This window comes from Sciurus carolinensis, chromosome 4 (genome assembly GCF_902686445.1).
Source record: "Sciurus carolinensis chromosome 4, mSciCar1.2, whole genome shotgun sequence".
Lineage (NCBI taxonomy): Eukaryota > Metazoa > Chordata > Mammalia > Rodentia > Sciuridae > Sciurus > Sciurus carolinensis.
The window spans coordinates 81,986,630-82,013,446 of record NC_062216.1 but is presented as its reverse complement, the minus strand read 5'-3'; the positions used below and the strand labels follow the sequence as shown (position 1 = coordinate 82,013,446).

At 37.8% G+C, this 26,817-nt stretch overlaps 1 protein-coding gene across 2 annotated transcripts in view; it reads left to right on the top strand.

Moving 5' to 3' along the window:
• Nucleotides 1–26,651, top strand: part of Plbd1 (phospholipase B domain containing 1) — a 66,462-nt gene extending 39,811 nt beyond the window's left edge. Inside the window, exons 5-11 of one of the 2 annotated variants that reach the window (XM_047548374.1) lie at nt 1,330–1,470; nt 1,876–2,020; nt 19,510–19,710; nt 19,820–19,960; nt 23,439–23,624; nt 24,382–24,488; nt 26,370–26,651. In XM_047548374.1, coding sequence (XP_047404330.1) covers nt 1,330–1,470; nt 1,876–2,020; nt 19,510–19,710; nt 19,820–19,960; nt 23,439–23,624; nt 24,382–24,488; nt 26,370–26,552 — 1,104 coding nt within the window. In that variant the 3' untranslated portion in view covers nt 26,553–26,651. Of the gene's footprint in view, nt 1–1,329; nt 1,471–1,875; nt 2,021–19,509; nt 19,711–19,819; nt 19,961–23,438; nt 23,693–24,381; nt 24,489–26,369 lie in introns of those variants that run through there. The other variant, XR_007108201.1, reaches the window with a different exon arrangement.
• The last annotated feature ends 166 nt before the right edge of the window (nt 26,652–26,817 follow it).

Genomic DNA, 26,817 nt, shown 5'->3' with positions numbered 1-26,817 from the left:
GCCCATCAACAAAACAGTAACTAAAAGAATTATAATACATTGAAATACTACTTAAAAGAATGAGTGTGATTTTTACAACCAATATGAAAAGACCTCAGATATGAACAGAAAAATCAAGATGAAGAGTAGTTCATATAGAACCTACCATTTGTGTTAAAATTTGTATTTATATGAAATTTTTAAAACTTTGGAGATATACAAAAGAAACTAGTAGAAATGATAAATGAGAGAATGGAACTAAAGCAAATGGAGAATAAGAGACTTTCCAATAAAGATCTTCTTATAATTGTTTAATTTTGAATGATGAATGTATTACTTATTCAAAAAAGCAAAAGTAAGAGAATATTTATATAAACAAGTTATTGGGTTGAGGGTTTTGCTTTTGTTTTACTTTTTGGTTAAAATGTCATTTGAATTTGTGTCTCCACCTCTACTAAGCCAGCTTGTTTATAGATGCCCAGCCCAGGTGGATTTCATCTTGCTGGAGCAGTGTACTCCAGTCAGTAAAACGTTCACCTTCAAGTGCAATCTGACAGCTACTTCAGGGTTCGTGTTGTCTGATCAGTTAATTCTATGTTGAACTCATAATCAAAAACAGAACCTCATAGCTGAAATTTTTGCTATAAACATATTTTTACTGGGGTGATTTCTACCCAGGGACCATTTGGTAATGTCTGGAGGAGATATTTTTGGTTGTCAAAACTAGGTTGCTACAGATAACCAGAGGGTAGAGGTCAGTGATACTATTAAACATCTTATAGGGCACAGCCCCCCAAAATAATTATCTGCCTTGCAATATCAATAATGCCAAGATTGAGAAAACCCATTAGAGAGAAATGCAAACAGAAAGTTTTGTCTGTTTTGCTCTCTAAGGAGACACTTCCAGTATCTGTGGGTATAAAATATGCTAAGACACCTCTTGTAATTTATAAAGTCATAAGAATTATTTTGTTGGCAGGTGCTATGGCACATGCCTATAATCCCAGTGGCTTGGGAGGCTGAGGCAGGAGAATTGAGAGTTCAAAGCCAGCCTCAGCAAAAGTGAGGTGCTAAGCAATTCAGTGAGACCCTGTCTTTAAATAAAATCCAAAATAGGCCTGGAGTTGTAGCTCAGTGGTCAAGTGCTCCTGAATTCAAGCCCTGGTACCCACCCCTGCACCTGAAAAATCCCAATTATTTTGTTAAGTTAAAAAAAAAAAAAATCCAGGACATTTGTTACTGAAGAAACCCTTCACAATAGAATAATTTAAAGGAGCCTTAACAAGAGGAAAACTGGAAAATGTCAGGTGTCACAAACTGATGCTAAGTGCAGTCTGTGTCCTCTCCCAGCCCATGACCATGTTCCAGATTCAGTTCCTGAATGCTGTTGGAGATCTACTGGATCTGATTCCCTCTTTCTCTCCCATAAAAAACAACAGCATGAAGGTTTTCAAGAGATGGGACATGGGACATTGTTCTGCTCTTATTAAGGTAAGACAGAAACTCCTATCTTTTCCCTGGTTCATGCAGACTTTTCTGTATGTCACCCAAGTATGGCAACATCTCATCACCCCTGGCTGAATATCAGTTGATGATATACGAGTTCCTGAGTTTCTGGTATTCTGCCTGATATGGTAGAAGTTGAGAATTGAAAGGAACTTTGATGGAGGGAATTAGAAGTTGATGATATTCCTCTGCTTCCCTTCCATCTTGGATGTTAGAACAAAGTCTGTCTTATGCACAATAAAGTTATTGTTGAACTCCTTGGTCATATTTTCTGATGATAAAGATAGCAATAAACACCTGAATTGACACATCTCTGCATGCTTCCTCCACTTACTATTTTAGTCAGTTATCCATCTGCCTCTGTGTCACTCACTGTGATTCTGGCTACAGGTTCTTCCTGGATTTGAGAACATCTTTTTTGCTCACTCAAGCTGGTACACATATGCAGCCATGCTCAGGATATATAAACACTGGGACTTCAACATCAAAGATAAAGACACCAGCTGTCTTCGCCTCTCTTTCAGCAGTTACCCAGGTAAATAAATTTAGAGGTATATCTGAGTACTTTTTCTAAATAAAAACTTGGTGATTGAGAGTAAACTGAAAGGCAGAAGAAATGTTTAGTGCTCAGTGTACATTCTGCTTTTAGAGTGTCTTTTGAAGAAATATATGTCTAATACTTTTATTTAATAGAATGACATAAGTAGGTTAATGGAGTTGCCGGGTAGCAGATGATTTGTAAATGTAAAGGAATGCATCTAAACTCAATTCAATAAATTCCAGCTGAGCACTTATCAAGTACGCGACACATTCTCAGGTTCTGCAGAGGAAGTGAAAAGAAGCACAACAGCTCCTTCATTCAAAGCCTGTGCTCGTTTCTTTTGTTCATTGTAATATCTGCAGCACTTAATCTAGTGTGTGGTACCGAGTACTTTGTACATTTTTGCTAAATGAGTGGATGAATGAATATGTAGGCTTCCACTATATAGTCAGAAGGGCAAGATAAGTACAATACAGATAATAATAAAATCATAATAATCATCATAATAATAGTGGATACTGAATATGCTACAAAGTTGTAACAGAAGTCATGAGTATTGCGAAGAAGAAAAACTCACTTCTGATTGTTGGGGAAAGGAGAGAGGTAGACATTTGAGATGGACTATGAGTAATGACTAGAATTGGAACAAGTAGAGATGGATATGAGGATAGTCTCCATAAAGAAGGAACTGTGAACTCCTATGTCTAAAGAAAAGGAGTTTGAGACAGAGCACATATTAGAAAACAAAGTGCAAACAATTGGCACGAACACACTACCCCTTGAAAGGGACGACTACTCAGCTCCCACTAACTGTTGTCATCAGCAGTGTGCCGACCAGCGTTTCCAGATCCTCTGGCTTCTTGAGATGGGATATAGATTTAAAAAAACAAAACTCACTGTGAGAACCCAGTGAAACATGTCTGCTACATGAAATTAGCCCCTCATGCAGGTTTGCAACCTCCCCAGGAAACTTCATGAACAAAGACCAGGGGACATGTTTAACAAACATCTAAGGGTCCACCATGAGTACAGTTTGGACAGTTTTAACCTGTAATGACACATCTGTAACATTATAGGGTGATCACAAAAACTACCTGTCAGATCTGTTTACCTTTGTCAGAGTATGATTGCCCTTCCTGGTATTTACTATCAGGAATTCTGCCCAGTAGATTTCTATCCTTCTGTCTTGATCTTTGGTTCAAGATTACTTTGATTTCATCTTTATTTTAGTTTGTGCCGTTGTTTAGCACTGAGGGAAACTAAGGACTCTTTATTTTGCTTTTTTTTTTTAATGTTCTGTTAGACTGACATTTAAGGACTGCGAGAGACTGAGACAGTCAAATAATCTTACTTTTCCTCTTATTTGTGATTAAGTGCAATGTTCAGAGGTTACCTGCACTGCTTTGAAATCTCTGCAGAGTATGGTGTTTGGAGAACTAGAGTAGTCTACCGAAGTAGATTTTAATCCTAGATTCCAAAGGTAGCAATGGAGGAGGACATGGGAGGATTTTCTATGAAACTTATGACATTTGCATATTTATCTTTCAAGATTAGAAACATAGGTCAATAATATAGATAATACATAAAGAGATTTCTGGAGCAATTGAATCTGCAGGAGAACAAAAGACATGTTTGTACCCCAGATGTTTTTTTACAGGAGCCAGTAGAACAAGGGGATTAATATTTTCTCTAACTAGATAGTTTTCAGAAGAAAACATGAAAACCATATGGAGTCTTATTTATATTACAAATATTGAAAGGGATCAACCAACTGGATTCATTCAATAATCATGGAACTAAGCTTTGTTGGGAAGTTCATGCCATATGTGTCATTGAACCCAGAACAAAGCTCAGAGTCTTGTTGGCTTTTCTTTTGATGGATAAGTGTTATGGTAGATTGAATGGGAGAGGAGTAAGGTGAGGAGGGTTTTTTTTTTTTTTTTTCCCCCTTTGTGGGACCAGGAGGCTCTTCCTTATCTCAGTTAGGGTGTTAAAGAGTTCCTGAGTCAATAGTTAATAAGAATGTATTATGTTTTTGATAGTGATTAAGAATAGATCCTAAATTTTCTCACCATAACAAAGTAACTAAATAAGGAGATAGATATGTTAATTGGTTTGATTAAGGTTAAAATTTCAAAATGTATTTGAATATCAAAAATCATGTTGTAAACTTTAAGATACACAATTTTAGTTGCTGATTCTATTTCAATGCAGCTGGGAAAATGGATGAAAGTGAAGTTAATTGAGAAATAAGAAAATACTTTGTGTTAAGATTGGTTTGTATTTTTGTGTCAAAGTTAAACAAAGGCAATATAAAAAATCAAAAAGAACAAAACAAGGATTCCTGAGTCAGAATGTACAGATCAAGTAAACATTCATGACTTGACCGAGGCACACGTTGAAGATGACGATAACTGGCACCGTACAGCCACCTTTGTATTAAAGACACAAGGAATGATGAGGATTTCATATCCTCTCATCCACTCTTCTACAACACACGATTTGACCTTCCTGCCATATTTTTTGAAGTGGCCATCAAAATGATTGCCACGAAAAACACTAAAACTTCAAGATATAGCAACAATTTTTTAGGTTCCTGAGAAACAAAAGGCAGTGCTTTGGGCTGGGGATGTAGCTCAGTGGTGAAGAGCTTGCCTAGTATGCAGAAAGGCTTGTGTTCATCCCCAACACTGTACACCTGTTAACTGTTCCTCAATATAGTAACTCTCATTGTTTTAGTATAGTAAGTCTGCTGGGTGCATTCCTATAATCCCAGCTAAGGAGCCTAAGGCAGGAGGATTGCAAGTTCAAAGCCAGCCTCAGCAAAAGTGAGGCACTAAGCAACTCGGTGAGACCCTGTCTCTAAATAAAATACAAAAGAGGACTGAGGATGTGACTCAGTGGTTTAGCGTCCCTGAGTTCAATCCCTGGTAGCCCCCCTAAAAATATAGTGAACCTGTTTTCTCCTTTGTAAGATGAGGCTAATATAATGCTTACTTCACAAGGTTGTAAACATTACATGATTCTTTTATTCATCAATAATTTTCTGTTAAATAGTTGTGTTAGGCATAATTCCTACTCTCACAAAATTTTGAATTCTGGCGAGAAACAGATGAATAAAAAGGCAATGACTATAAAGTGGGATTTGTGTGATAACAGAATACTGGTCTGGGGATATTGAAATAGCTCCTAAAAGAGAGTCAAATTTAAGTTGAGAATAAAGACAAGATAATTTTAATCAGGCCAATGAGGATAAGGTGGTAGCAGAATATTCCAAGTGGAACAAACACTAGATAAGTCAAGAGAAAGTGTAGAGAGGCCATAAAGAGAGAATAAAGATCAATACAAGATCATTAAAATGACAAGTGGAAGTGACATTTTGTCATTAGATTTTCATTTTGTAATGATCTGGCCCATGAAAGATGGAGGGCATGAGAGGCTGCCAATAGAATATTTTGAAGGCTGGTGCAAAATAATTCAGGTGACTTGGATCACTATAATTTTTTTTCAATATTTCTTTAGTTGTCAATGGATCTTTATTTTATTCATTTATTTATATGTGGTGCTGATAATTGAACCCAGTGCCTCACACATGCCAGGCAAGTGCTTTGCCACTGAGCCCCAGCCCCAGCTCCACCTATAGTGTTTTATACATGGTCAATCAGTGTGTGGAGAGAAGATGGATATCCATCTTCAAGAAGAAAACAAAATGTCAAAAATGACTGATAAGTTACTGTAGCTCAGCACAATTTTCTGTGTGCTCCTTGTCCTAGCCAAGGGATAGGGATATCTTTAAGGGATAATTGCCTAATAAGAATTGTCAGGAGGGCACTCCCCAGATTGTATTCCAGCATAGGAGAATAGAAGGAGCTGTAATAATCATGTTACTGAAAGCTCAGTCCTTGTTCCTGATGCCAATCCAATAATGGAGATACGGTTTTGAGAAAAAAGGAAAAAGAAGGTTTATTGCTTTGCTAGCAAAGGAGAAACACATGGAACTCGAGTCATAGAGGTTGTGGTTCTGCCCATCAGGGAAAATAGAGAGCTTCAAAGGCTGCATTCCAGGTGTGCCCTGTCAGGGGTCCCAGGTTCGCCCTAAAGTAAGTTGAAATTCACTTGCTAATTTGGGAGACAGTCACTCTCTAGATCTTCCAGTGACATCTCCTTCCTGTGGTGAGTTGTGTCCTCAAGGACAGATAACTAGGATAGGAAAAGGTAATCTTGTTCCTCATCCCCAGGTTAGGGAGCCAGAAGAGGAAAAGAAAAATGCATCGTTTTAAAACGGGCCTCCGAGCAGCCAGGGCTGTATTCAAATGATGAAGTGGACTACTGTTACAATCGTTCACACTACATTCATCACTACTACAAAAGGACCTGCTGCCTGTACTACATGTGAACTTGTTGAAGCCAATCTTGTCTTCTGTGTTCACCAGAACCTCAGTTAACTCCATAAACACAGATGAGGTTATATGTATTTGGCTGGGAAGCATTGGTTTTATCTTCCAAAGCCTTACAAGTTGTTGAGCAAAACAGACCAGAGCTCTTCAAAACCCTTTTTGGGAGGAATGAAAAGCTTCTAGAACAAGGTTGTCCAAGAACCACCTTTTCTTGGGTTTCTAGAACCTTGGGCAAGTATTTTCTTGTAGCGCCATTGCTGATGTAAACAACTTGGTTTCAATAGTTATTATAAAATTCATGGTCCCTTATAAGATATAGTAATTAATCAATGGAAGTTTAGAATAAGAGGCAGAAAAAGAACTCACATGCCTATTATCAAATCAGCACATGTGAAGATTTTTTAGATAATCTAAGTACCATCTCTGGTAATTTCCTATCCCTGGCAAATTTCCTATCCACCCGCTCCCCTCTCCCATAAGAAAAACATAGCAAAACTGTTATTAATCACAAAGCCCTGGCTCTTTGGAACCTGTTTGTCCTGAAATGACTTCCATCTCCTTGCCTCTGTAGTTCTCTAACACCATTTACTGTCTGACTCTGCAGTGTCTATCTTGCCACCTGTGATTACTGGCTTCTAATGTTGCTTGCAGATCCTTATGATGCTTTGTTAACATTCACAAATGTGAATCTTACCCACAGTGTTAAGAATAATGTGTATGATAATTTTTTCCAGCTATTAAAGTTATATTTTGAATTTTATAGTGAAAATGTAGATCAACCATGTCTTAATAGAGCCCATAATTACTGCCTTCTTTGAATGTGATCACTTTGCATGCTGATCACTCCCCCAACCTTCCATGCCACCACAAAATATGTGGTGGGAAAAATGTGTGAGAACCCTGTGGACAGAGCTGCAAGAGTTGTCCCAAGCACAGAAGGAAAATCCACTAGTTTATACTGACTCAGGAGTAGGAAGTCACTCATCAACAGGAGGCAAGGGATCTATTGCAAAGGGCTGTTCATGTTACAGAGCAAGGTTCTCCAAAAGCCCCACAGGAGCCAAGCCAGCCCTCCTCAGAGGACTACCACATGGCCCAGAGCCTACAGGGGTGAGAGATGGCCACCACAGCAGTGAGTAGTGGAACTCGGAGTGGAGTACTTTGGTCTCCTGATTAGACTCAGGTGCAGTAGAGGGATGTGGGTCTACACTGAGAACAGACAAGTGAAAGCCTACACAGAGCCCAGTACGTCCTAGAACCCATGGGCAAGAGGTGATTTTTGGTAGCCTAGAGCCTCAAATGTCAGAGTTAACTTCAAGTCATCGTGTTACCATATTTTAACAACTCAACCATGCATCATCCTGCAAAAAATATGCAGAGAGCCTGCTGAGGTTTTCTCACAGGACCAAGCCATGGGTTTGAGTCCCAAGCTGCTCCTGGCATCGTGTTGAACCCACATTTGAGTGGGGGCTGAGGGGAGGACCTCCCCAAAAAAGAGACATGAGGCAGGGGCCCACATGGGTCCTTTTCTGGACTCAAGAGAGGGCAGAGTAAGGATGGTTTGTTTCTACTCCATTATGTTGGGGACCTTAGCCAGTCTTGAGGACTGAGGGGCAAAGGAGCTAAGATCTCTGACAGCTTGACTGAAGGTAGAGGAAATTTCAAGGACACTCACATGATTGATGGAATGGTTCTGGCAAACTGGTTCCTCTCCACTTGAGCCTCTCCTTCAAATTGTTTAAGTATGCTCATGACAAAGGACCTGGCTTCCACCAGACCAGCAGTCCAAAAGAACAAGCCAGCAACAGTAATGCCTATTATGACCTAGTCTTAGAAGTCACAGGATGTCACTTCCACTACATTCTATTCATGAGAAGTAAGGTCTTCTGATCAGCCCATATTCAAGGAAAAAATATGGACCCACCTTTTGAGAAAAAGAGCTACATCCCCAGTCCCTTTTTTGTGTTTTGAGACAAGGTCTTGATAAATTGCTTATGCTGGTCTCAAACTTTCCTGCCTTAGTCTCTTGAGTAGCTGAGTTGACAGGTACAAGCCACCACATCCTGTTGCTTAATGTTTTTTATCACTAATTGTTGTGTTTTACCAAATTTTTTCTTACCATTTGATGTATATAATGAAAATGATATGGTGTGTTACATTGATTGATTTTCATGTTAAACCAGTTGGACATTCCTGGGTTAACCCCACTTAGTCATGTATACTATTCTTTTTATTTATTTATTCAATTTACTAATATTTTGTTAAAGATTTTTCCACTTACATTCAGGAGAGATTTTGGTCTGTAATTTAATCACAGATGGTAATTATGATGGCTTTGGTATCTGTGTAAGCTTATCCTTAATTCCTGAATATGGAATTATTTCTTCCTACTAAGTTTTCTGAAAGAATTTGCATAGGACTTTATTATTTTCTCCCTCAAGTATTTTACAGAATTCACCAGGGAAGCCTTCTGAGCAGCATGGAGTTTTATTTATTGGAAAGTTCTTAATTAAAAATTTGATTTCCTTCATTGACTTAGCATCCAGTTTACTAATTCTTGAATTCTTGAATTTTTGGTTTTGAAAATGTGTGTCTTGCCAGGTGTGTTGGTGCACACTTGTAATCCTGCAAGTTTGGGAGGCTGAGGCAGGAGAATCTATGAGTTCAAGGTCAGTCTCAGCAACGATGAGAGGCCCTAGACAATTCAGTCCCTATTAAAAAGGGGCTGAGGATGTGGCTGAGTGGTTAAGTTCCCCTGGGTTCAATCCTCAGTACCAAAGGAAAAAAAAATTGTCTTTCAAGGAATCCGTCCTTTTCTTTCAAGTTATATTTTGTGTATTTTTGACATGAATTATAATATTTTTCTTAACTTCTTGCTTTTTGGGGGGGTTGCTAGAGATTGAACTCGGGGGCACTCAACCACTGAGCCACATCCCCAGCCCTTTTTTGTATTTTATTTAGAGACAGGGTCTCACTGAGTTACTTAGTGCCTCACTTACTGGGGCTGGCTTTGAACTTGCAATCCTCCTACCTTAGCCTCCAGAGACGCCACTAAGTCCAGGTATTTTTCTTAACTTCTTAATGTTTACAGTCAACCTATTTGTAGCTTTATGCTTAATGTATGTCTCTTGCAGACACCAAGTAGGTGGGTTTTAGTTCTTCTTTTTTCATACTTGACAATTTCCAACTTTTGATGGAAGTCTTTAATCCATGTACATTTAATGTAAATATTTATGTATTTAGATTTAAGTTTGTCATTTTTTCTATTTGGTTTATTTCATCTACTTTCTCTGTTTCTCTTTTCCTGTCTTCTTTTGTGTTACACATTTTAACACAGTATTCTAAAAACAAATTACATATCTTAATGCCTCAGTGAACTTTCTAGTTATATTTCTTTGCATTTTGTTGTTATTATTACTGTTCACTCTAGGGATTATAATATGCATCTTTAATTCATCTTAATTTACATAAAGCTAATTATCTAATTATGTTTATTTAGAAATAAAGGAATCTTACAATGGTGACAGTCTTATTCAGTGCTCTCTATTCTTTGCACTAATGTTGTCAGATGCATGTTATATCTATATGTTATAAATCCACCAATGTTATAATTTTTAAGCATTTTTATCTTCTAAAGAAATGAAGATTATATATGTAAATACATCTGTGTACACACACACTACACACACGTATGCATACATATATATATGAGGTAAACTGTTAATCTTATATTTGGTTTTAAGATTGATAACTCTGGTTTTCTTTGTGTTTATTGTACTTGGTGTTTGATAAGCTAATAAGATTTATAAATTAATGTTCTTCATCAAATTTAAGGACTTTTCATCAGTCACATCTGTACAGTATCTTTTTCATCCCCTTTTGCCTTTTCTGTCCCTCTGCCACTCCCATTACTTATCCATCCAATACTAAATATATTCTCACAGTTCATTCAGGATTGGTTCATTTTTCCTCATTTTTTTTTCTCTATTTCTCTATTCTTCAGATTGAATGCTTTCCATTGATCTGTCTTCAAATTTACTGATTCTTTGCCACCTCAAATTTACTTTTGAACCATGCAATGAATTTTTTTTTTTTATTTTAGTCATTGTACTTTGTAGGTCTTCAATTTCCATTCATTCTTTTTTAAGTTTTCTGTTTCTCTGTTGAGGTGCCTTCTCTGGGAATTCTTAATGCCATATTTTCCTTGTCAGCTAAAGCCAGTATTTAGGTCTACTTGGAGAAGTTTATGGTGATTTTAAAAGTGGGGATCATGTTTTCCTGTTTCTTTAATTGTATAGTAATTTTTAATTGAACTTTGAACATTAAAATGACTATGGAATTTGGTTTTTTGAAGGTCATTTTTTAATTGTTTTTATTTTGAGACAGAGTCTCAATAATTGCTTAGGACCTCACTAAATTGCTGAGGCTGGCTTTGAACTTGCAATATTCCTATCTCAGCCTCCCAAGTCTCTGGGATTACAGGCATGCGCCACTGTGTGTGGCAGAAGATGATTATTTTTAATAGTAGGTGGTTACCTTACTTGTACTCAAACTTCAACGTATTTCTCCCTATAGCGTGCAACAGCCAATGTCTTTGCTCAGTGATTTTTACTTCCAGCTGTTTCTTTAACTTACCCTCCTGGTGCTTGCCCCTTTATCTGTGTTGGCTAACCATTAGCCAAGGGTTTTGGTAGAGTTGATATTCATATATTAGAGCAAACTATTTTTGATGTCCTTGATTCTGAGGTTTCTCCTTAATTCCATTTGCTTCTCCAGTTCTGAGTTTGCCCTCAGACAGCTCATGCAATCCAAGCTGTGTGAGGTAGGGAATGTCCTCAGCCAAAGCTGCAGCACCCTTGTGCATCTCACCAGGAAGGGTTCTGTCTCACAAGGGAAAATCCCTCACTTCTTTCTGTTTTCACCTTGGCTCCCTGACATCTCTCACATTCATGTTTATTTATCAGTCAGTCAGGGCATTGGGCAGAGTTTATGTTCAGATTTTGGGTCTCTGCTCTTCTGTAGGTCTCTTACTTCCAAGTTTCCCCTCAAATTCACAAATGTTCTGCAACACTGAACTTAGACATCTGCCATTTCAAATCAGTATGGTTGCAGTTTCATACAACTGGAGTTGGTTATGGGGAATATATATTAGTTTTCTAAGGTTGCCATAACAAAGTACCAAAGGTTGGGTAGCTTAAACAACGGATTTTTTTCCTGGATCTGAACCTGAAAGTCCCAAATCAAGGCTGGTTCAGTTTCTCTTAAGGCCTCTCGCTTTGGCTAGCAGATGGCCACCTTCTCACTGTATCCTCGCATGGCCTTTTAACTGTGTGCACATCCCTGGTATCTTCTTATAAGGACACCAGTCTTACTGGATTAAGACCTACTTGTAAGACCTCAGTTAAGTACCTCTTTAAAGACTCTGTCTCCAAACAGAGGCACATTCTAAGGCACTAGGGGTTAGAACTTAGACACTGAATTTGGGAACCACAATTCAGTCCATAAGAGAGGGTGAGGAGAACACTAAAGCTAATAAGCCTCATACTTATTTTTTTTTTTACCAATGCTGTAACAGTGTTTAGTTTTTTCCTGTTTTTGGCCATTTTCTAGTACCTTCAAATAGTTCTTTTAAATTATTTTATATTGCTATTTTTATCATTGCTATTTGTGGGGTAATCACTCAATTTCACCATCCTGCCATTATTGGAATTTTTACCCCTGTTATGAACATTTTTATTGCCTGTTTTTTTTTTTTTTGGGGGGCGGGGGTGCTGGGGATCGAACCCAGGGCCTTGTGCTTACAAGGTAAGCACTCTACCGACTGAGCTATCTCCCCAGCCCCTTTATTGCCTGTTAATACATATTGCCCTAATGCTTTCAATATTAACAAAAAGTAGCATGAGAGCTCATTTTAGAAGATTTCACTAATGTTCATGCCGTTATTCCTCCTTTGAATTTCCCAGGTTCCCCGTGCATATTTTTTTCAGAGTTCATGTTGCATATCCATGTCTGAATCCCACAGAGACAGTGCCAGCACAGAGTCTTGCACATTATCATCACTGAATCAATATTTATGGCAGGAAGGAGAAAAGATAGGAGAAAAGGAATGTCTTATTCCTTTTTGTATTGCTATAACAAAATGCCGGAGATTGGATGATTTACAAAGAAAAGAAGTTTCTTCAGCTCACACTTCTAGAGTTCCAAGAGCATGGCACCAGCATTGGTTTCTGGTGAGGGCCCCATGGCAGGTGGCATCACGTGGTAGGAGCATGTGTGTGAGAAAAATCACATGGTGAGAGAGAAGAAACAAGAGACCAAAGAGAAGCCAGACTTACTCTTATAGGAACTAATCCACCCATGAGTCCTAACCCCCTTCACAAGAGCAGTCATGACCTAATCACCTCCTCTGGGTTCTACCTCTTTAAAGTCCCACCACCTTTCCCTGCCATTGCCCTGGGAATGAAACTTCTAGCATGTGGACTTTTGAGGGACAAATCATATCCATATCCTGTGGGGCAGGAAAAATGGACAGGAAGGAGATACATCCTGTATCTGAGGTGGACGTGGTAGGTACTGCAAGGAAGAAAGGAGGGGTAATGAAAGTGAGAGGAGTGGATGAGGGCTGCTGAAGAGATCATAGCTTCTACTTTAACCTCATGATTTACCAGTCACATTGCCCTCTCTTCTATATGATTGACTTGAAAGTAGTAGTCAAGAGTAAATCTATGTGTTCAGCACAGAGTTATATCTTGAAGCTAATCTTTTGTAGTACTGTAATGATAAGTGCATGGATGGGACCTGTCTCTTTTTATAGGAATGAGGCAGCACTCAAGTTTTTAAATAAATTACTATAAATTTGTTTGTACTCAGCTTGTTATCAGATAAAAAGGAAAACAAAAATCTCTTGTTTGGTTTATTCCCTACTATGTGCCTGTCTCTGTGACTGACACTATGCTAAGCATTGATTTTGTCATTCAATCTTCATAAAAACCTAACGGGGGGCTTGGTTGTAGTGGTGCATGCCTGTCATGTCACATAGCTCAGCAGTTGAGGACTGGGTTTAAATGCAATACATCTGACTATAATTACCCACTTATTCTTTCAGAATGCTTCAGTTTGCATTTAAGTTAAAAGTGAAAGAGTCATGGATTCAAAGGGCCTCCTGGCACGCCAGGTGGGTGGAGCTCTTGTGTGGGAACAAAAACTGGAGTCTATTCAAAGTACTTATAATTGAGGATTCCAGTAATGATGATCCCTATGAGGCTGAAGCTTCAAGCTTAATTATCTATAAGTAAGGCTCCCTGGAATGCACTTAGTGTGTTTCATGAAGTATGCGCGGTTCCTACTTTGCATTGTGTCCAGATAACCTGTCCTCCCACATGTATGTATGCAGAACTTTAAACTTAAATGTTCTTCATGTTTTCCTTGGAGCTTGCAAAAAAATGCAGATTCCACAGCATAAAATTCTTTATTTTTTTCCAGACGGGCATTTTTAACTAGTACCCTGGCTGATTCTATCATGTGGGGTCCAGAACCCATCCTTTGAGACTGTGGTGCCCTTTGTGGTTGATGTAGCAAAAAAATTTTCTCAGACTTTTTAATTTCAGGTTTATGTACTTGAAAGTAGATGCACACAAAGATAAAATAGGCTCAAGGCTCCAGGAAAATTCAGTCTCAATTTCACATTTCAGAATGTGATTACTCCCGTAGGTTATTAAATGATGTATTTAATAAATGTATAGTATAAACATCTTTAATGTGCTATAATTACTTTTGTTAATTTAATGTTACCTTTTGATCTTTGAGACTTTGGTCATAAAAATGAAATATATACAAACAATCCACAAGTGAGCATGGACCAAAATTCATGTCCACTACTTTGAAAAACAAAATCCAAAGAAAAGGAAGAAATAATAGCAGAACCAGGGCACATATTCCAAAGGATTACTAATAAATTCTGTAGCATTTAATTTCTGTTTTCTTAAAGTACCTTTCTTTAGTTTGTCACCTCGCCTTGGTTACCACCCAGGACACAGGTCTGCTAGCTCACATCTGTCTCAATATTCTTTCACAACCTAGCTCAAGATGCTTCCTCCCTGCTCTCCTTCCAGATCCTACCTTGTTTTCCATATTTTTCTTGATTAACTGGTCATAAGGTGATTCCCCCAACTCCACCCTGTCTGAACATGAAACTCCTTATGACTCATTCTTCTTCATTGTTTCTAATGTACTTGTTTGCATTATTGTTTCATTTTATGTGTTGACTTAATGTTGTCACAGTTTTCATGATGACATATCTGTCCCCATCACATCTGTCAGGTGTGTATAAAGTGGAAAAGGCATGTGTTCAGAGTCAGTCTTAAGTTTATTCCTCATGAGGTCTATTAGCTTCAAATAGTTTGAAAAGTTTATTTAAGCACTTTTCTAGAGGGTCAAATGATAGCTCCCTTCTTAAGCACAAGGGATCAGGATGTAGTATACATACAGTAAATGTTGATCAACACTGTCTTCTTTTTTTCCCCTTAGATTTCACAGTAATTTATTGAGCACCTATTGTGCATTAAACCCTTTTCCTGGCTCTGAAGTGAATAAGCGCAAGTTAACAAGGCAGAAAAAGTCCCTTCCTTCCCTGATGGAGTGTACATTTTATGGAGTGAATAGAAAAGAAAAAAGGAAATAAATCATACAATTGGAATTAAGATAATTTATTTTTGAAGAAAAACAAATTTCATTTTGATGTGGATGATGATAACAGAATGCAGATCAAATGCAAACCTACCTTTTAAAATATTTACTCTATAAAAACTTTAAGAGACTTTCCAATCCTTTTAGGTGGGCACCACAAAATATGCAGGCTTCACAGTACACATGCAGCAGCCTGAACCCTGCATTGGCCACATTCATACTGCAGGATTAGGCAGACGTGTGCTCAGTAACTACTTACATGATTAATCCTGGGGAGGAGAAGTAGAAGTTGATTGTTATCAGGATTTTAGCAGGCAGGTAAGCAGGTTAACACGATTTTGTAAGGCGGGAAGGCTAAGTCCATTGTGGAACAGACAAAATAAAGAGATGCAGGAATCTTGTGTCCTGGAATGGGAGGAAGCCAGCCCATGGACTTCTTTCCTTGGACTGAGCCAGCAGAATATTTTCCAGTTACAAATAGCAACCTATGATCAGGAGTTCTGATGGAGACTCAGAGAACAGAGGGAGATGAAGGCGGGTGCTTGGGCATAAGCCTTTTGAAGAAGCTATGAGGGAATTCTGACACAGTCTGTGGGCTGGGACCGCTGCAGTGTTTGGCATCTGAGAGGTGTTTACTAAACATTTGTTGACTGACTATTGCACTGGCTCAAAGAAATAGGGTGGCTCAGGGCAAGTGGTACTTTCCACAGTTCCAAGAAATGATATTGTTCCTCCTCAGCTGAGGGAATGAGATGAACAGAAAGGCTGAATATGGTTCAAAGTTGTCACTCTTTTTTTAAAGTAAGAAAAGAGATTTCCTATGTGTTTTGGCCATGTTAAAATGAAATGGCAGTCAGACAATAAAAAGCAAAATGAACTGTCTATCTGAACTAATATTACTGTATCAGTTATGGCTGCAAAATAAGAATAATACTCCCAATTCTGCAGCTAAAAGCAGTATGTGACTGGTATTGCTTATGAGTGCACAGGTCTGCTTAGTAGTTCTTTCTAGATGTCTCAGTGGGGAACATTCATGCATCTGGAACGGGCTGTGGGTTGGGTAGGCAGCTCTGTGGGCCTGGGGTCCTGGATGCACTTGCTTGCATGTTTGGGGTTGACTGAGGTAATTAGGTCTTCTTTCATGTGGTCTTTCATCCTAGAGACCAGGATAGAATGCGTCAGTCTACAAAGCAGCAACAGGGTCACAAGAGTGAGTAGAAGTATGCCAGGTCTCTTGAGGCTTCATCTCAGAACTGGCAGATGTTTATGTGCTGCAGCAAGTGCCAAACCCAGCCCAGATTTAAGAGGTGGGGAAACTAACAACACTACTTGATGGAAATGCTGCAAAGTCACATTGCCCAGAACAGGGACAGAGTGAGGGTTGAAAAAAATGCAGCACAGTTATTTTTAAAGCCATGATTCATATGATGGGCCTTGAATTATACACTAGTCCTCCCTTATCCATAGGAGATATATTTTCCAAAATCCCCAGTGGATGCCTAAAACTACAGGCCATACCGAAATCTATATCTTCTCTGTTTTTCCTATTGAATATAACTATGACAGAGTTTAATTTATAAATTTAGGCACAGTGTGAGATTAACAATGGTAAGAAAAGTTATGACAATGTACTATAATAAAGTTATGAATTGTGTATTTCTGAAATTTTCCATTTAATACCTTCAGATCACAGTTGGCCTCAGGTAACTGAAATCTTAGAAAATGAAATCAAGGCTGGGAGCATTGCTGTATGTTATGTCTGTCCTTGCTCGACACTTGTTGACTCATCTAAAAGGAAGCAGTGTGTTTGGTCTGCACCATGTGAGCTTTGGAGCAGCCAATACATGCAGTAGGATAATTAGGGTAAATTTTTCTGGTGTGAAGTAAGCAACAGGTCTAAATGGCATCTGGAGATAGTGGTTCCTGTTTATTTTTGTGATTCATTTTATGTCTTAAAATATGCTTCATTAACCAAAAGACCCCCACCCTCTTTTTAAAGTTTCAGCCAGTAGCTTATCAGATGTTTGCATTCATAAAACGCGTGTGTCTCACTTCTCCTGAAGTGAGCCTTCCAAAGCTGCTAATGACACATGAGTGCAAGATTATACTTTTACATAGTCAAAGAACATTTTTTTCTCTTATAGGGCAATCTGTCAGGACTTTGTCCCCTCTCTGGGCCTTTTATTTGTTATTGTAAACTTTAAAATATAGACTTAGTTTCCTCAACAATAGTTTTTGCCAATCAATTCATGTTTTGTGTTCTAGAACTCTGGGTGACCTATATTTTTTCCACCTTCCAATCGCTTCTTAAACATTAGTACTAGTCATTCACTTACACATTTTAAAGAATGCCTGCCCTCTTGTGTCCAGAGAGGCAGCTACAGTAAGGAATGAATTAGCAAAGTGAAGCATGCCAGAAACATGATGTGGTAAAGTAAGGGAATTTTCTATTAGAGAGCTCACTCAAGAGTGCCAAGCATGGTTTACAGTATAAGCACTGTAAAAGAAGCCCAGACCAAGAAGTGAATGGTCATTGAATACTTCCACATCCTGCCAAGCTACATGTATTCCCCAAGTCCAGGTTGTGTCTTCCCAGAGAAGTCACCCACTAAAATTTCATTCAAGGGTGCCATTGTACCACCTGGTATCACTTGGAGTATGCAACTGTCTCCGGTTTACATAAACTTCTAAATAGCCTATTGGCTACCTTGTGGAGAAGCCCATTGTGTTAGCTGAATACTCTTATTATCATGTGACTTTCATGAAGATTTTCAGAAATTTCCAGAAATTATACATTGTTAGAGTTGAGTGGCATCACTTAGTCCCAGGTTATCAGAGGAAGGAAACAGGAAGAGAGGCAGAATGAGACTTGCCACACTCATGAGGGGCAGGTAACTAAAATGCAGGACTTCTGACTCCCAGTTCAAGCTTTTGAGTCTTTAACTGAAGTGATCACATTATTTGAACCCACCTACCTATTCTGTTTCAGAACTATCATGCATAATGCTGTTAAAGTGATTTTAGGTGACACAGGAACAAATATTTTTTGCATGTTAGTAGAAATGCATTTGTTTTAATGTGTTTTATGGGAAAAAACCCCACATTAAATGTATGGTTCCTTAGACATTAATGTAAATGACAAGGCTAAGTATTTTAAGTTTTAAAATGGAGTCCATATAAAGAAAATATTAAGTAATGTATATGTTTAAAAGCTTGAATTAACCATTCATAATGTACACACCTATTAAAATGTCATGCTGTATGTCATAAAACTATGCAATTTTTACTTTTTAATTAAAAAATAAAACAAAAATATCAACAATAATTCAGATATGGCAAAAATGATCAAAGTGATATAAAAATGGTGGAAATTTGGGACTATTTCTGTCTATTCTGATGGCTATAACTAAATACCTTAGGCTGGGTAATTGATAAACTATTGAAATTTTTTGTGTGAAGCCCTATGTTCTAGCTCCAGCACTGAAAAAAAAAAAAAAAGTTGCTCACAGTTCTCAAGACTGGGATATCCAAGATAAGACCCCAGCAGATTCCATGCCAGTGAAGGCCCTTCCCCACAGAAGGTGCCTGTTGCTGCATCCTCCCATGGCAGAGGGGTTAGCAAAAGCTTCTGGAACCTCTCTTACAGTGGCATTAATCCCATTCACGAAGGATGCTCCAGAGGACTGTATCACAAAAAGTCCCTCACTAGGGCCCTTTCCTGACATTTCTATAACACCGTCAGTTTGTCCACTGTTGTCAATTACTGATGACAATATATCCTCTCATTGTTACAGCTGCACCTGATCTTCTACACTCAGCTCAGAATAAACCACAAAATAGGCCTTCAGAAAAGACTTGTAACTTCACCAATTTTCCAGTGTTGCCTCCAATATTTAGAAAAAGCATTGACCCAGAGTGTTAAGTGTCCTAATTTCAAAACCATGTTCACTTTTATCCATGTAGATGTTTTTCATTTATAAAAATCATGTAGACCCATAGATTTGTACAATACAGAAATGTAGTGAGAGAAGGCATCCATAATCTTAATTATGCAACAATGAGCCCTGCTAATATCCTCCCCAATTAAAAGTTTGCTTGAAAAAATCCTAGCAAGTCAGGCTGTATTTCCGTGTATCATTTTGGAAACTTGAATTACTCCTGATTTAATGTATTTTTGTCATACTATCAAACAATGGAGAATCTAGGGGTGACCACCACCTTAAGCAGTAGTTGGGTAGCTACCCCATAGCTAAGTCAAAGCTGGGAGAGTCTCCTACAGATCAAGGAAAATAATAACATAGTTTGTAAAATGCACTGAGTATGTAAAGTTATGTGCTAAAAAATGATGGTAAAACATCCCATGCAAACATATGCTGATTTGTATGTTTGTCTTTTCTGTAGGGTTTTTGGAGTCCCTGGATGACTTTTACATTCTTAGCAGTGGTTTGGTATTGCTGCAGACCACAAATAGTGTATACAATAAAACTCTACTGAAGGAGGTGATACCTGAGACTCTCCTGGCCTGGCAAAGAGTCCGTGTGGCAAATATGATGGCAAGTGATGGCAAGGGGTGGGCAGAGATATTTTCAAAATACAACTCTGGTAAGTGGCCTTGCAGAATAACTTTCAGGCACATACATATGTTTAACTTTTGAGTTGTTAACCAGTAAAGCACATCCATGCTATGCCTTCATATTTCCCAATATTTCAGGCACATATAATAATCAGTACATGGTCCTGGACCTGAAGAAGGTAAAGCTGAATAATAGCCTTGGCAAAGGCACTCTCTACGTTGTGGAGCAAATTCCTACATATGTAGAATATTCTGAACAAACTGAAGTTCTACGGAAAGGTATCTTCTTCAGGCTGTGTCTGAAAGTTTGATGAGTATGCACATGTGTGTGTATGCTTGGGGTGTTTGGTGTGTGAACAGATGATGGGCAAGAAAAGATGGGGATGCCATTGCTAGTTACACTGGGAAAGAATTACCAAGGTCAGCACAACAGGTAAAACTATACCTCAGTTCATAAGGGACTATGGGCAGATTGGGACACAGGTCAGGCATTTATGGCCCTATGATTTCTCATGGTGCTAATATTGCCTTCTCTCTTGGGTTCCTGATTAAAGCTTTAAATTCGATTCAGAAAGTATTAATGGAGTACTACTCTGGCTCAGGTGCCAGAAAAGCAAGGATACAAACTCCCTCCCCTCTAAGAACTTAGCAGTTTAGTATAGATGGTTTGCCTCAATACGCTTTGCTTCTATCCTAGACTGAGGAATCTAGGATTAACTATTTGCATTACCTGGATTTGAATCTTGGCTCCGCAAAATCTTGGGCAAATTATCCCACCTCTCCAAGCCTCACTTTCTTCATCTGTAAAACAGGGGATAGATCCACAATCACTTATTTGTCATTTTGAAAACCCCAAATTGTAAAACCAAAAATTCTTGTTGTTTTGGTCTTGGCTCACTTGGTAGCAAAATATTACATGATCTGAACTAATTTTTTGGCCCAAAAAAGGGTCAAAAGTAAATTTGAATTATCTTTTTATTGTCATTATTTCCTCTTAAAGATACCATATATGCATTAGGCTACAAAAATATGAATATTTTTGATTATGAGATGTTCCCCACAGAAAATATGTCATATATAATGTACTCCATTGCTATACTAGGATCTGAAAAAACCTCAATTCTGAAACTCATTTGGCTCCCAATAATTTTTGGATGTGAGAATGTAGAATATTTACAATTTCACAGAGTGATCATGAAAATTGAGATAGGTAGTAATGGGAGAAAATGTTAGTCTCATAAATCTGTTAAGCAGTTTAACCTTTATTCTGTAGAAAATGAGAGTTTGGGGCATGGGAGAATAGACTAACCATTGCTGAGGAGAAGGGAGACTAGATAGGAGACAAATGTGATAGATCATCAGCTGATAGATGAGTAGGAACAAAACCAAGATAGAGTGTGGTCCCTAGGGATCAGGACCTGGTCCTGTTCCGTCCCAGGTTACACTTTGTAATGATTTCTGGAGTGAGGCTTCTCAACATAGAGTGACTTACACCAACTAAATGCACATAAGACTTACACATAAAGCAAATTTTCAAGGTGGAGGTTTCAATTGCCATGCAGTTCATATCCTACCAAGCAGGAGACCTTCCTTCTTTATTATAGGGAAAAATTGTGAGACACCAAATCATTAGTTACTTGGATAACACAGCAATTCAAAACTGAGAACTAATTATCCAACCACAGCTCCTAAAAGTGTGCCTCAAGAGAGATGCTTACTCAAAGTAGCATTTTCTTCTTTGCAAAACACACACACATATATATATACACACACAACACACATATATATATTTATGTATATATACATACATATACATATACATACATATATATCAGTATCAGCTCTTATTAGTCTTAGAGACGTTTCATGGGATTTAAGAATGGGAGTGCAAAGAACCTAAATCCTATTTTATTAGCAATGGTGCAAAGAAAAAATGCTACTTTGAGCAAGCAGCTCTCTCTTAGGCTCACTTAGGAGCTGACTGCACCAACCTTAAAGGTTGGACTGCTAAAATAATAATTGTGTATCACCAGTTTGTTGTGAGACTGAAGTTGCTCTATTTTAAATGCTTTTGTAAATCATGAAGCTTTATGAAAAATGTAAAATAGCAGCCATCTTCTATTACTCATTTGAGCTGTTCTTATAAAAAGAAATAATAAGTATTCATCTAATGTTTATCAAGTACTGGACAATATCACAAACACTTTGTTTGAATGCATTTTATCCATTTTGTCCCAATGTCCCAGATATAGAACCCCTATAAAAGCTAAAATATAGTACATACTATATAATACGTTAATATTAACTTACCATTTTACTATAAGGCAGGCTCAGAAAGATGTGCTCAAATAAGTTATATTATGTAATTAAAATAATACAATACATAAGCTCTAGATTATGATTTCTTATCTATTTAATGTATCCCTGTCAATTTTGTTAGAATACTTGCTGAATTGAATCTTGGAACTTAATGGGTTAATGCTCACAATAACCTTTGTAAGGCAAATGCTGTCACTCTGTTATAAAAACGAAGAAACTAAGGCACAGGTAAGAGTAGGTAATTTGTCCAAGGTCACATAACTAATTCTTTTTTTTTTTTTTTTTTTTTTTTTTTTTTTTGTGGTGCTGGGGATCAAACCCAGGGCCCCAAGCTTGCAGGGCAAGCACTTTACCAACTGAACTATATCCCCAGCCCCACATAGCTAATTATGGCTGAACCAGGCTTCAAATCCAGGCAAAGTAACTCCTGAATCTGTATAACCTAGGTATATTCTATCCTGTAATGTCAGTGTCATTCTTCTCTCTTTCTTCCTGATGCTCACTCGTCCCGGATTAGCAAGGTTAAAAGGGCTGTCATTTCTTTTGTCTTAATAACTTCCTCCTTGTCTAGAAGATCCCATACAACAATAAAATGGAGACAGGCAAACAAGGACTGAGAATATAGAGGTGGTAAATGATTCCTTAAATGATGGAGACACCCTTATTTTGACTGACTGCCCTGTCGGCAATAACCCAGGCCAGTGGTATCTAGGATGTTCCTAAAATGCTTCTACTAGAGTTGTGTCATGTTTGGTGGTAAAATGACTAACGAGCTGAGTGGCTATGGCACACTATGAATCTTTGAACGAAGCTAGCTGAGCTTTTACAGACATTTGTAGTCAAAGGACTTAAAGTTTGCTGGAACATTAAAGGCCATCCCCAGCCCCCTCTCGTTATAGGCTTCCTCTTTCCCTCCCACCCTCTCACAGAAAGAAAAAAAAAAAAAAAAATTGAGGCTAATTGCCTATGTCCCATTCATCCCTGAACCTAGAATTTAGGTGTTTGGTTTTCTGATCCGCAGTACAGTGTTCTTCCACCATCCATGGTTAGCCTCTGAAGTCTCCCTTTTTAGGCCAATTGTGAACCATCTTGGCATTTCAGTAGCTCAGTCACTTAAATGAGCTCCTATGACACTGCATTATATGTTGTTTTGCTTTACAGATGAAAAGGTCAGAATTTTGGGGTAAAAGAAAGAATTCTGATGTTCTTCTTCCCCTAACAAAATAATCTAGAGTTAAACCAATTCTGGAAATTTAAAAGGCTGACTGGCTGTCAGACTTCATATTCAAAACTATTTTCTATGCAGTTTCATTTTGTAATTACACACCCGACAATTTTCAGAAAAAAATACTATCAATTTCAAGTTCTCTTATTGCTTCTCTCTTCTTTTCAGTCTTCCTATTAATTTCACCCTTCCTTCTCTTCCATTCTAAATTAGGATATTGGCCTTCCTACAACATTCCTTTCCATGAAAAAGTCTACAACTGGAGTGGTTACCCACTGCTAGTACAGAAGCTGGGTTTGGACTACTCTTATGACTTAGCACCACGAGCCAAAATCTTCCGGCGTGACCAAGGCAAAGTGACTGATATGGCATCCATGAAATATATCATGCGATACAACAGTACGTAGCACATTTCTCAAGAATCATTCTTCAAAACTCCTTTTCTTCCCCATGGATAAAGAATCCATGTAAGTTTAACATCTGTGTACTAGAAGGAATTTTAAGAAGTTATTTAAGTATTTAGTATTCAATTAATACTCTACATATTTTATACTCAGCAAATAGATTTTGAGCTCCTTTATAAAATGACAGGGAAGATTCTACAGATTTGAATTGAAAAAACATTATATGTAAAACACACAGAGAGGGCAAATAGCTCACCTTGTAGAGTGCTTGCCGAGCATGTGCACGGGCCTGGGTTTGAATCCCCAGCACCTCAGAAGAAAGCAAAAAGTAAAACACCCAGAAGAAACAGGCCATACAGGATAGCCCTCCACTCCCCAAATGCAGGTTTCCTTCCAAGGACAAAAACAACTAATAAAACAAAAAATATTCATAACTGATTTTTGACAAATAGTATCAAAATGAAATCTGTGTTTCTTTTATTGGAAAAAAAAAAATGATGCACAGTTATCTTCTATTATTTTTCTTCCATTTACTTCCCTGTGCAAGGTTCTTGAAGCCAGCTAGGCCTTGTGCAGAGGATTTGCAGTTAGCTAATATAAGCCGAGAGATGTCTGTACCTGAGAGCAAGCTGGGTTTCCAGGCTTTAATAGGCCCTCAAATCTAGTCTTTATAGGTCCAAAAGTCTTACAATGGACAAGTGTATCTCAGAATACCCAATACTCACTCTTTCCTCCATTATTTTGTTTTCTAGATTATAAGAAGGACCCTTATAGTAAGGGTGATCCCTGTAATACCATCTGCTGCCGTGAGGACCTGAACTCACTTAACCCAAGTCCAGGAGGTTGCTATGACACAAAGGTAACATGCTATTGGCTTTTGAATTTAATGTCAATCAGCAAGTAGGACAAAGGCAAAGCTGAAGAGGCTTTCTTGACATAAAACATAATAATGTCCCTAAACAAAAAGTTTAATTCAGCAACCAGCTTTTTCAGAGATTCTGGCAGTAGATCTCATTGCCTAATTTCAGGTCTTCTCTGCCACTTAATCTCACAATTTTGTAATGTTTCCATTGCCTCATTTGTAAAATGAAAACAACAGTACTTACAAAACTCTTAGTGTCTTGTGAAGAACAAATTTTTAATATCCACAAAATGTTTTGAACAGGACATAGTTATTTGTAAATGTACAGAATCATGATGATGATGATGATGGTAAGTTTTACCAGACTGGTCCCAAATTCAAAGAACATATTATTGAGAGCAGTGTGATTTCATATTAAACATGACTTGAATTTAATTGAAGGAACAGGAGTACTAGACCAGGTGCCCAAAGCCCTAAGGGTCATGTTAGAATTGGTTTTAAGTATTGTAATAGGTCTCACATCATAGTTAATACATAGGTTTGCAATAATGTTTTGAAGCCCGCTCATATGGCATGCAAGAACTAATTGTTGACATATTGATGGCTTCAAATCAGTCAAAGTGGGCAGATTTATACTATGGAAATCAGCAAACTTTAAAAACCAGCGTCTTTTCCATCAGAGAGCTGCTTGCTAGTTTACCTATGGTTTTGGGATGTCCAGTAGTACAAGTTAACTGCTTGGTGGACAGAATCATTCATCTTTTTGCACTTTTGGCTTATATATGTTGCACCTTTCCTAAATTATGGAAGAAAGCTTTTAAAGAGTGAACTAATTCTATCATTGGCTTAGAAATTATGAGACTACTGACATCATTTACACATTTGTTTTTCTATCAGTCTAATTCTTAAACAGGAAATAATAACTCAACCTTTTTCTCTATGTGAGGAAGGCAAGGTTTCATCTTAATGATGCTCAATGTTGTGTGAAGTAAAAAAAGGTAGTGGTGGTGGTGGTGGGAGAGGAATGTAGAAAGCTTGGCACCCATGAAACCCCAACAAATGTTTGTATATTTCATAGTATTTGCAAACATTCAGCAATGAAATATTTGTCCCAGAATAAACACGAAAAAAATCACCTGTTGTCTTGCCTACAGGAATCCAGCTAAGCTTCCATCTTCAAATTGTCAAAGGATGTTAAAAATATAATTAAAAAAATTTTTTTTAGTTGTAGATGGACACAATACCTATATTTTATTTATTTTTATGTGGTGTTGCGGATCAAACCCAGTGCCAAGTGCTCTACCACTGAGCTACGGTCTCGGTCCCTGATTCTTTTTGGAGCCATTTTGAACACAGGATTTTCTTCCCCTCCAAGATTAAGATCTGCAGTTACCTGGTGGTTAGGAGATCGCAAGAACCATGGATCTCATTTTTTGATAGTTTCTTCTACTTTAAAACTCATTACTGACCTGATTAATAACTTTGAGGACATAATATATTCTAGGTACTGCTCTAAGCATTGCTTTCATTAATTCTCATGAAAATTCTATGAAAAGGGTTATTAGCTCATTTTACAAATGAAAAATATGAAAAACTGAGTCACAGAGGGGTCAAGTGCTTTTAAAATAAGTTTTGGAGGGAGAATTCTGAATATAAGAAAGAATGCAGATCTCATTTCTTCTCAGTCAATACATATTTGAATGCCAAATGGATATAGAAGAGTACATTACAGATATGAAGCTTCATATAGGAAATGTTTGTCTTAAAGGATGCTAATATTGTGACTTTGGAAACAGAAGGGTGAAAATAAAGGCATGCATTTAGTCAAGTTTTTTCCCAAATGGTTTTCTAAAATGTCCCCCTCCCCTCTCTTTCCAGGTGACAGATATCTACCTAGCATCTCAGTACACAGCCTATGCCATAAGTGGTCCCACAGTACAAGGTGGCCTCCCTGTTTTTCGTTGGAACCGTTTCAACAAAACTCTGCATCAGGGCATGCCAGAAGTCTACAACTTTGATTTTATTACCATGAAACCAATTTTGAAAATTGACATAAAATGAAGGAGATGAGGGAACAGAATGCTGCAAACAAGATACCAAAGGCTCTATTTTAGCTGTTTTCCCCATCAGAACTATTCTTAATAAAATATATTAAATTCAGTTTGTCATTTTAATTTTCCACTGACTTGTTTTTAACAAGCATTCACTTGCTCGGGACATTCAGAAGAAACATGTATAATGTAACAATACTAGGCTTCAGCGTTCAAGCTAACACACAATAGTACAGCAAAACCCACTTTCATTTACCAAAATCCATTATTCTGCT